The 11,292-nt window shown below is 41.4% G+C and overlaps 3 protein-coding genes across 5 annotated transcripts; 2 read left to right on the top strand and 1 right to left on the bottom strand.

Annotated features, from left to right (window-relative positions):
* Window positions 1-396: 396 nt before the first annotated feature.
* Window positions 397-1,403, top strand: LOC139295671 (alpha-crystallin B chain-like). The gene is made up of 3 exons (XM_070917903.1): window positions 397-588; window positions 1,003-1,125; window positions 1,212-1,403. The coding sequence occupies exons 1-3, from the start codon at window positions 409-411 to the stop codon at window positions 1,401-1,403; spliced, it is 495 nt and encodes a 164-aa protein (XP_070774004.1). The 5' UTR covers window positions 397-408.
* Window positions 1,404-3,181: 1,778 nt separating this feature from the next.
* On the bottom strand, window positions 3,182-4,160 carry mia (MIA SH3 domain containing). Its single transcript, XM_070918052.1, is given in 5 exon segments — window positions 3,182-3,214; window positions 3,303-3,413; window positions 3,583-3,716; window positions 3,888-4,040; window positions 4,043-4,160. Coding segments are annotated over 5 exon segments (540 nt in total). The 3' UTR covers window positions 3,182-3,190.
* Window positions 4,161-4,629: 469 nt separating this feature from the next.
* On the top strand, window positions 4,630-10,635 carry bicdl2 (BICD family like cargo adaptor 2). Of its 3 annotated transcripts, XM_070917455.1 has the most exons (10): window positions 4,630-4,677; window positions 5,273-5,773; window positions 6,700-6,915; window positions 7,181-7,297; window positions 8,186-8,332; window positions 8,532-8,678; window positions 8,927-9,001; window positions 9,918-10,000; window positions 10,105-10,219; window positions 10,316-10,635. In XM_070917455.1, exons 2-10 carry the CDS (start codon window positions 5,528-5,530, stop codon window positions 10,484-10,486), a joined length of 1,317 nt encoding a protein of 438 aa, XP_070773556.1. In that variant the 5' UTR covers window positions 4,630-4,677; window positions 5,273-5,527; the 3' UTR covers window positions 10,487-10,635. The 3 variants fall into 3 exon arrangements, with proteins under 3 accessions (XP_070773556.1, XP_070773558.1, XP_070773559.1); XM_070917457.1 differs by lacking the exon at window positions 8,532-8,678; XM_070917458.1 differs by lacking the exons at window positions 8,532-8,678; window positions 8,927-9,001.
* The last annotated feature ends 657 nt before the right edge of the window (window positions 10,636-11,292 follow it).

Here is an 11,292-nt window from a genome sequence, read left to right as displayed (position 1 = left end):
TTTCCTGGGGAATGAGTATGGGGGCATCAGCAGTACTCCGAGCCAGTGTCACCTCATGACTGGGAGAAGGGTGAGACAGAGACACAGAGTTGTAGAGAGAGAGGGAGGGAGGGAGAGAGAGACAACCAGTCACAGTCAGACAGATGAAACAATGAGGGCGATGGAGGGATAAACAGTTGACATCATTGTTCCAGAAAGATCAGCCTGTTGGCAGAGTCACTATGCAAGTGTGCATGAGAGGTTAGGGAGGGGAGGGGGATGCAGAGGACATGAACAGAGACAGAGCCCGGGTGGGATGGGAGGGAAAGGCCTATAAATGCGATGCAGGAGAGCACAGCAGCACCCATCTCAGTCCAAGTCAAACCTCCCTCTTACCCATCGGTTTTACACCTCCTCTGGAATCTCATCATGGATATCCCCATCCAGTATCCCTGGTACCGTCGGGCCTTCCCTCATCGGCTATCTGACCTCGCCTTGGCAGAACCTCTCACTGATTGGCCACTAATCTGGCCCATGCCCTGGTCCTTCCCCTGGATGCGTCCTTTGTTCATGCGCTGGTTCAACTGGGCTGACAATGGACACAGTGAGGTAAAGTAAAATTCACCTGTGTCTTTAAAATAATCAAATCGTTGCATGTGAAATACACACAAGTTGAAAAATAATTACCAATATCTCTTCTAACACTACTTATAAAATCAGTATTAATAACTAAGGTCCTGTAGTGTGTAGAATGATGTGACAGGCCATTAGAATGATTACAGAATCTTTAATATGTGAGATTTTTAATATATATTTACATATATATTTCAGTCAAACTTGTCGCTGAAGAATATCCCCTTCCACTGAAGCCAGTCCCTGTATAATTTAAAAGTATGCACTGAGTTGACAATAACGAGCTATTGTGTGTTTTTGTGCCCAGCTGACTCCAGCCTGCAGCCTGCAGCCTGCAGCCTGCAACAAAATGTGTCAGCCCTGTCCCTAACAGCTGTGTTGTCTGTATAGATGCGCATTGAAAAGGACCGCTACGTCATTTGTCTGGATGTGAAGCATTTCTCACCTGACGAGCTGTCTGTCAGTGTCAGTGACGAGTTCATCACAATACACGCCAGGCACGAAGACAGACAGGTTAGAGGGACTAAAGAGATCTGCAGAAATAGTCAAACAAAATTGATTTTGGGGACACTCTACTGACGCACTAACCCTGTTTCCAGGACGACCACGGCTTTGTGTCAAGAGAGTTTCTGAGGAAGTACCGGCTCCCTGCTGGCGTGTCAGGTGCTGACGTCACCTCCAGTCTGACGTTTGATGGTGTGCTCACAATCACTGCGCCTCGGTCATCTCCCGGCTTAGAGCGCACTATTCCTGTTTCCTGTGAGGATGGAACACCGAAACAGAAAATGTAGAGCAGAGTCAGACGCTCCCTACGCTGTTTCACCACTAACCCCAAGTGCTGCCTGTTTTATATATTTAACCTGTTAAAGTGTTGTTGGCAGTTCAGTACACATCTCCAGCAGGCGGGACATACAAGTCTAGATGTCTATACGTGCGAGTGCCTTCGAATAAACTAGTATCTCATTTCTAACTCACTGTTAGTCTGATGTCTCTGCAAGACAATGGTGCTTTAAAACCAAAGGCTAATATGTTATTTGACAGCGTCCCTATCACAAGCCTACAGAATCACTCTTTAACCTATACCTCTGTGCCAAAAAAAATATTCACACCACTGTGTGTGTAAATGACACATTAAGGACATCTGATCATGTTTTTCCTTTCCTGCATCAGGCATCTAAATGTTATATAATATCTGTACTGGTTTAATGACAAAATTGTAAGCATTTGTTAATTCAACCCAAACTAGCTTGCAGCACTGATTAAGTTTTACAGGGAAATGCATAAATGTACATTTAAGGGAGTGGAAATGTAAAGACTAATCTCAAAATTATCCACAGAAAATGATAACTGACTAAATTTGTTCAACTTAATTGTATCTACAGTACACAGTACTGTCTGGGTGGGTATGAGTAAGATGCCAGCTGTGCTTAGTTTATTCTTTGAGAATAGTCTTGGTTTCTGTATGTGTGAGGAGGAGGAGGAGGAGGAGGAGGAGGGAGTTCTCTGGAGGCATATACAGTCATTTCTAGTTTGTTCACTGAAAAAAAAGCCACCAAAGGACTTGGGACCAGGTGTGTACTCGTTGAGAGGAAGAAAGAGGTTGAATGAGCAGGAGGGAAAGTAGTGGACGTGAGAGGAACTGATGGTTGGAGACAAACTTTCATCACTGGGCTCCTTTTCCGCTGGGGAGCATGGCCTCTGAGCTGCTAAGGAAAGTGTGTGTGTGTGTGTGTGTGTGTGTGTGTGTGTGTGTGAGAGGGAGAGAGAGAGAGAGAGAAAATTACAGCTCTATCATTCCTTCATATTGGCAACAACCCTTTGGCATATTAACACAGAAAACAAATAGAATAAATGTCTAAACTCAAAATCATAGACCCGCTGTCTGTTCTTTTCATGTCTGTAGTGTTTCTGTCTTCTAAAGAACTTCACATAACAACATTCTCTGCATCTGGGGAGAAGCTGCTGAATCAAACTGCTTCCTTAACTGACTTGAAACAACAATCGTCAATAACATATTGTGCGTAGAGGTTTTTATTTGATTTTGTCAGGTCTAGACTTACATAATAATCATAACAATCACTCTGTCAAAAATAGGTCCAGGTGCCTGAATTCAGTGTCATACTTAAAGGATTAACATAAAAACAGTAGTTTTTTCTCGTTTTTTAGTTCAGCATGTCAATTTGTTGGATTTCTAAAGGAATGTCAGAAAACATGCTATTTTCAACATTGTTTCAACTTTTTAGTTAAATTATTATATAGATGACGTTTTCTATGCACCAGAAATGAAAAGATGAGCTAACATTGCTTTTCGAACATATACATATTTCTTTTGTGACACACAATCACCAAGAATAACTGTGTGAATCATACCTGCAAAACAGATATAAACAGTATGATGGAGTACTACAAAGAATAAAACAGACACTACAAGTTAAGCAACAACAGTTAATTATGAAATCTGATTATAATCTAGAATCACTTGTTGCAAACTTACATATTGTCAACAATGTGTGTAAGATCATATGATACCAAAAAAAGTTATCTTGTAATGTAGTTGACAGGAAGGTTGTTCTCTTTATCAGTAACAGTAGAAGTCCCATTTCTGGAAATAAGAAGAGAGGTAGAATTAGGAACAAGCATCACATAATGCATACATATGTGTGGATGTGTGTGTGTGTGTGTTTACCTACAGTAGTCTTGACTTCGGTGCTGGCTGGCATGAGAGGGTGCGTCTCCTCCACGACGCTGCTGGGGAAGTGGCCAATGCGAGCCTCCTGCTGTCCGTAATAGGAGTCTTGCACCTGCAAACAGACGATGTAGACAAAAGTTATTGACAACATCACTTTCGAGAGGAGAATATGAGTGCTGCACATGGACACAACATGTCTTCATGACCTCCAACAAAGATGCATCAAGTCAGTTTCAAAGGTCTTTTGAAGAGCTTAAAGCAATAGTTATTATTTTACTTACACTGCCGGCCCAGAAGAGGTTCCCTCTGTCCTTCAGCATTGCATAGACATAGATGAGCTGCCCCTGTCTGATGGGGATGAACCTGCAGTCTCCAGGGTAGTAGTCCTGCAGTGCACGAGCTATCAAGATAGGATCTGTGCAGGAGTACAGAAGGAGACTGATGTAAGTTTATAATATTTGTCTTACTTTCATGCTAAATCAAAAAGTTCAGCATGTGTATGATCATTTCAATTCTCCCTACAGTTGTTAAACATTTTCTCAACAAAGTTCAGCAGCAAAAAGAAGTTGGTGGTTGTGCTACTTACGGCTGCATTCAGCATCAGCGCAGAGTTTCTTGTCAGCGAGTTTAGGCATCTGCCTTCCAGCTTCAGAAGTTGGCAGCAAAAGCCACACTGAAAGAGCAAGCCAGAGTTTGCAAGGCATGTCTGTATGTGAACACACCAAATGATCCAATGGCCTTGTTTTACGCTCGGAGAAAGTCTTGTGGGTTTTTTGTTCCCTTTTCTCCTCTCTGAGAAGGAGGTGCAGTGATGGCCGTCCCTTTTTCTACTCTCCCTACCTCCCCCTACCTCATACATGAGCACACACAGAGCTCCTTTCAAACCCTTCAAGCAGGTAAACAGGATGGGGGATGAGGAGGAGGAGGAGGAGGAGGAGGAGGAGGGCCAGATTAGACAGACCCCTGACTGTGTCCTGACCTTCCCCACTTTCCATCTCTCACCCTGTGTCACCCCCGCTCAAACAGCATTGTGTTGGACTTTTTTAACAACACATTCCTCAGAGTTAATGAGTGTTTTCCCTACCTTGTTCAGCCACTAGATGTCAGAGCAGCTGCTATCTTACAGCAAAAACACCACTGTTCCCGACATCCTCACTCTCCCTCTCAGTGTATTCCTCCTTCTGTTTGCTCTCTTTACCTTTTTAACTCAGGAGGTGGAGCCACTGGCTGTATTTACATACTGTATGTTTCCACTGCCAAGGAAACCAGCTGAGCCTCTCTTGTGCAAACACTCCCAAACACACACACATACACTTGCACACTCACCAAACAGGAAGAGTATACCTGTTTGGTATGAGTTGGCTGGGAGCTTTCAGGTAAGACAGACATAATTTTTGTTCCTTCGAAGTCAGGACGTACATGGGTGAACACAGGTTCTGTTAGTTGTCGTAATGGAAACAGATGATGTTAAAGTAGGAATGAGTTCATTACTTTGCTTTTAGATTATTGAGAGAGTTGTGAGAGGCAACAGTAACAGGTGAGACAGCAGATGGTGACGTCAGACTTAAAGACAGAATTGTCACGGGAGACTGAGGAGACTGAGACTGAGGAGGTCAACTATATCAAAATCAGAATTTAGTTTATATCGAAGGAATTTATATAGACATCCTGCAGGGACTGGAAAGAAAGCACACAACATTTTATAAGACAAGCGTGGTGGTGATGGTGTTTTGATTACTTCAGAGACTAGGAACATTCAATACTTTGTTGTATTTGTGGGAAATAGTGGAGCACAATGCCTTTGGAATTTAGGGAGGGGAACAAAGATAGTTGAGCTGGTATTTCGGTCAAAGTAACAAAAGCACAAAGGCCTCCTTAAAGGCCATGTGAGATTATATTACAAGAAAACATGTCCTGAATTTCACAGTATAGTGGTTTTCTGTGTTATTGAAGGTATTTTCTTGCCCACAGAGTTATCTGTGAAGAAGAGAAGATTTTGGCACCACAGTGAAGAACACATTTGGCAGAGACTTACTCTGGATCACAAAATTTGGAAATAAACTCATCAAATCACTCCACACCAGACCGTCAAGAAATAGAAAAGGATTCCAGATTTTACAAAAGTTCATAGCTGTCGGCTTGCCAGCTGTGTGAGTGTGGATTAAAAGTCCAAGGACCTGGGATTATGCTTTCTAGCTGACGCCTACAAGCCTGCAACTGTCAACAATGTTCACCCGCAGGAAAAACAGTCTTCCGTCCCCGAGCCTGGAAGACTCCTTCTTCCCTCTCTCCTCATCCTCCTCAGTCTCACTCTCCTTTGCTCTCCCCTCGTCCTCATCCTCTCCTGGCAGCAGTGACAGCGGAGGAGGGATAGAGACAGATCTGATACTAGCTGCAGAGCTGGGACAGGCTTTACTGGAGAAGAGTGAGGAGCTGGCAGCCTCTCTGGAGCAGAGGGAGAGGGAGCTGGAGGTAAGGACGAAGCTGCTGTAAACAGTGTTTTTGCAAACTTTCAAACACCACTTAAAAATATAATGATGTGTTAAAAAAACAGCACTAAAAACCTCTTTACCATGAACAAGCAAATTACATTTGAGTTATTCTAGCCTGCAGGGCAATCATTATGAAGGTGGAAAGACTTGAACAACGTTCAAGGTTCAGTTTATTCCACCTTAGATAGGTTTTCCATCCAAAGCTGATAACAAAAACATAGGATATAAAAACCCATTTAAATTACAACATTACAACAAGACCATGAAAGGATTGAACTGATTTACTACTGATGTAAAATGTTTGCAAAGTCTCCCACTTTTGTCTCTGCATATCACATAGACACAAAACAATTAGACAGAGTGTAGTAAGAAGTTAAATGTATTTAGATGTTATTTTTATTATATAATAGCAAAATGTGGTAGCAGCAGTGGTAGTAGTTTTATTGTTGTTTTGAACACTGCTGGTTTTCTGTAAGTTACTTAGATTTATTCATTACACTGCAGGTATAAATCTGTGCCTGACATAGAATAAAAATGAACAGGATAGGCCTTTTTTATGGGAGACATTTTGACATGTTCCAGTAGGAAAAGCACAGGTGCAGATAATAAAATGATTGGCTGAATTCCATTTAGCTGCTTCAGCATCAGGGTCAAGGTTAATGGTATTAGTAACACCTGTGATTTTCCTACTATGACTAGTCAAAATGTCTGCTGTGAAAAAGGCCTATTCTGGTTTTCAGGGACTAGTGTCACTGAATCTAATCTTGTTCTCTCCAAACACCGCTTTCTGCCTCGAAACTGACATGTTTGTTTTACAGAGTACAGACATAAAAAAATCCATGTATTTCAGTATCTGATATTTTCATGTTGCCTCAAAGCCACTTAATGTTGTATTTAATGTCTCAGGCTTTACAGCAGGAGAAGCATGTTCTTCAGAGGAAGCTGGAGATGAATGAACTGACATCTGGACAGAGGGAGGCAGAGCTGACTGCAGATATAGCTGCCTTGAGGGCTGAGATGGAGCGACATCACAGCCAGGGGCGCGACCGGCGAAGGGATGAGGGTGAACAGCTGACTCAGTTAGCCAATCATAACCAACGTTTGGTGGAGCAACTGGCAGAGGTTAGTTTATACCACCAGCGAATAGGCATCCTGAACCCTGCCTTAATGGGCTGCTAACCCACCAAAGAAAACATTGCACTATGCTGTTAGAATAAACAGAGTCTAGGCGTATATGTGTGTGTTTGTGTGTGGGAATTTGTCTGCGTGTGTGTGGTGTCACAGTCACACAGACAGGAAAAAATGCAGACCAGCAGGTTTTGGGAGTCCCACCTTTGTCATTCATTTAACAATAGATATATTTCTCGACCTCTTCTCTCCCATCTAGGCTGTGACACTGGAGCACTCCTTGAGAATTGAGCTTCGTTCCCTCAGAGAAGAGATGGAAGAATCATCTTTCAGCCGAAATATCAACTTCACACAATTAGAGAACATACAAGCAGAGGTATATAATTAACAGTCACTTCTTAATGTTTTGCACAAGTAATTCAACTGGTGCAGTTTTAGTGTGACAATCACAGACATATTATGCCATCATGAACGCTGCAGGATAGTAGGTCACACGCAAAAAGCATTACATTTCCAACATGGCCGTCAAATACTATGAAATTACAATTCAACGTGAAAGTAAGGAGAGCTGGTTTTAAGTCTTATGGGGCAAGTCCAAATCAAGTCTCAAGTCCTGTCAAAGCAAGTCTCAAGTCCTTGATCAAGTCACTTGCACGTCTTTTAGATCTCTGTATGCTGACCATTAAATTACATGGCATTTGAACATTTTAAATTCCCAGCTGTTTTTTTATATAGATGAAACCAAGTCCTTTCAAAGATTTAAGCCTAATAATTAAATATATATATATATATATATTTAATTATTAGGCTTTTATAATAATAATTAAATATATATACATATATATATGTATTTAATTATTAGGCTTAGGGTTAGGGTTATATGTCTATATATGTATATCAAGATGTGCTAAGCCTGCCTCTGACTCGAGTCTAAGTCTCAAGTATATGGAAATATTAGCAGAATATTAAGTAAGCCCATTAAGATTTAACAGACTAGTGGACATAAGTATCCATCAATCAATCAAGTTTATTTGTCAAATGTAATCATATAAGGTACAAACATAGTGAAAAATAAAAGCATCAATAAATATAAATGAATTCCACTCTACCTGAAATGAATGACGTATTTAAATGTTCAGCAGAAGCATAATCCAACCAAGAGTGTTCATTTCATAATATAAGTAATAATTTCAGTTACCGCTCTTTCATTGCACCATTTATTCAGTATTTTGTGTTTATCCACCTTTCTCTTCTTCCCGTGCAGAACAGAGTTTTGCTGGAGCGGCTGTCGCACATGGAGGCACAACTGAAAGCTTCACAGGAGCAGAGCGACAGAGTCCGCATGGAGAGGGAGAGACTGAGAGACAGACTGTCAGAGCTCCAAACGAAACTTAGAGAGAAAGAAGCCGAGGTGAAGATCAGAGGCTGGCTGGTGTTTAAGATGAACTGTTAGCGTTGAAAGATGAAGCCTGAGGGAGAATCATGTGCTGCAGGAGATATTACTCATCACTAACAGAAGTCACTAACACGACTAGTTTCAAGCTCTTGATCTGTGTGTGTGTGTGTGTGCTTGTGCCTGCCTCTTACTGTGCGTGTGTGTGTGCATGTAGATGGAGCAGGAGCAGGGAGTGGTGTTTGAGTTGCGAACCGTGAATCACTCTCTACAGCAGAAAGCTCTGAACCTGGGGGAAGAGAGCATTCTGGACAGTAGCCACACACAACCTTTGTCGCTGCTTAGTGAAATTCAGCAATCGCAGGTACACACACACACACACATGCGCGCCCGCTGAGCAACTGCACGTTTAACATCTGTTTGTATTTACTAATTCTGACCCTGTACTGACATACTTCTCTTGATAGTTTGAGACTGAAACCATCTCCAATATCCCCTACCTCTTTGTAGCCAACTTTGCATCAAAAGCACAAACACCTAGTAAGTAAGTGTTTTGACCTTACTGACCTTTCTATCTGTTGTGTCGTGGTGTATGTCTCTCCTGCTGACTAGGCTAAAGAGGCTCTTCTAGCTCACTCCACAGTCCTGCAAGCAAGAGATGAAGAGATACAAGCGCTCAGGGAGGAGGTCTGTCGAACTGTAATACAACCACGCATGCACCTGTTTTTCACAAACACATTTAAACTTGGTGATTGAGCTGAGTAGAGGACATACTGCTGGACAGTTGTTGCTGGTTTCCATTTCAGTGAAAATCCTTGCCACTATGAATAGCAATAGAAATAAATGTGTTTGCTGATTCATTTAGTATAGAAGCAAATCAGCACTGTTAGTTGTTTCAATTAATTTCAAAGGTAGGCTGAACTTTAAAAGGGGAAGAACAGAGTGCAGCCTAACAGTGATATATTTAACTTTTGATTAATGAAATCAGACCACTTGCATCCTGCTACAGTTTTAGTCTCCTTCCACTCAAAAATGTGTTTTGCTAACTGTTACTTCATTTGGACATTTGAGCTTCACTGTGTAAAATCATGTGTGTGCGGATTTTGATACTAGAAGGCTGTTTTCATATTCATCTGCTGAAGGGGGAAATGTGCTCAGTGCTCACCTTAAAGGTCCCATATTATGCTAATTTCAGCGCTATATTTTTATTCTGGAACACCACTAGAGTAGCTTTGCATGATTCACAGTTCAAAAAAGTCCTTATTTGTCTTGGGCTGTGCGCATTTCTCTGTGGACTGAGCGTTTTGATACTTTCACAGTATTTATACAGCACCTACACCTACTTTATAAACAAACAAGACATGGAAATCTCACTTTCTACAATGTGGGATCTGAGTTTAAAACATGGACGTACAAGATTATTTTGACACCACAACTAGTTTGGAGCCAATCGTGGTCCAATACGCAACTTACACCAGTGTGATGCTGAAATGTGGAACTTCACATCACATACACTGACATTTCAGTGAAGTAGGAGACTTCTTGTGTCCAGTACTTAAAATGTTTTTAAATTAAAAATGCCTTTCAATTTCACACTTTGCAGCTGCAATCTCAACAAGAAGAGCTGGAGTCTTTGAGGGAGGAAGTCAAGCCATTTAGAAGCAGTCCTGGAAAGCCAAGCTACAGGTAACGCCATACAACAATATATTTGTTGATTTGATTTGAATTCCTCTCATTTCATTTGAACCCACAGCGATATATATTTTGCTAATCATCACATCAATGTCCAGCTCCTTAGAGAGTGAACTGGCCACAGTGCGTCAGGAGAAAGATACACTAACTCAGCAGCTTCTCAACACCATCAAACACAAGGTGGCCCTGTCTCAAGAGCTGGATGCCTGGCAGGTGAGTCTGTGTGCAGGGATATTCAAAATTACGTCTTTTGACGACACAAAATAGTTCAGTGTACAAGCAGAATATTGTTTTTCCATCTTGTTGCAGGAGGACATGCGGTTGGTGATCAATCAACAGGTGCAGCAAAGGGAGGAGGAGAGACAGAGGGAAAAACAGCGAGACAGAGACAACACAGTAGGACTCCAAAGAAGCAAGTCTTTGAGAGTAAAGGGAGAAGGAGGGAAAGGATTCTTCTCTTCTTTTTTCAAAGACAAATGACAGAGAGAAGTGCCAGATAATGTACAGTGTAATGTGTTATCAGCATCAACAAGTGAAATGTTTACAGACCTCATATTGGAATATATTTGTATATTATTATTTATGCAGTATATCAGTAATTTCAGTTTTTAGGACTTTGTATTAAACATTTAAGCCACCAATGAGTCTCTGTTGGTTGTTTTTCACCACGGTATCTTAAAGAGGAAAATAACAGAAAGAACATCAGTTTCAGGTGAGTTCTGAGTTCAGTCAGAGGTTGACCTGAACACAAACACACAGACTGTGGGTCCATTGCTAGCTAGCTTACAACTAACGTCTGTACGGTACGTTGGCTGTTTGCACCAAAAACCACATCACAACGCTCCAATGGTCCAATTTGTGCAAATGACGCAAGGTGAACTGAACACAAAACAGACGATGATGATGCTATTAGCAACTATTCAAACATCCAGCAGACGTGGAGCAACATTAACACTATTTTGGAGTCTCTGGTGTTTCTGGCCACCCGATAAATGTCCAACATTCACTTTCCTTTTAGCTTTGTTTTGGTCACTAACAATTCCTGAGAAGAATATCTGGCTGTTTAGCTTGCTAGATGCTAAACTATGTACATAGCACCAAAACAATGGGGGCAGTAAAGGAGGCTAAAAGCACCTTGGTGATGAGGTTAAATTCAGAGCGAGGTGGTAATTTTATGATGGTTTGTCACTACAGGTGACCACTTTCATCTTACATGTAGTCTTTTGATCCATAGTTAATATTAAAAAGATTTAGTGGAGCTTTAAAACACAATGAATGCACAGTGT

Source organism: Enoplosus armatus, chromosome 13 (genome assembly GCF_043641665.1).
Source record: "Enoplosus armatus isolate fEnoArm2 chromosome 13, fEnoArm2.hap1, whole genome shotgun sequence".
NCBI classification, from domain to species: domain Eukaryota; kingdom Metazoa; phylum Chordata; class Actinopteri; order Centrarchiformes; family Enoplosidae; genus Enoplosus; species Enoplosus armatus.
The sequence above is the reverse complement of the archived record's forward strand: the minus strand, read 5'-3'. Positions and strand labels throughout refer to the sequence as shown.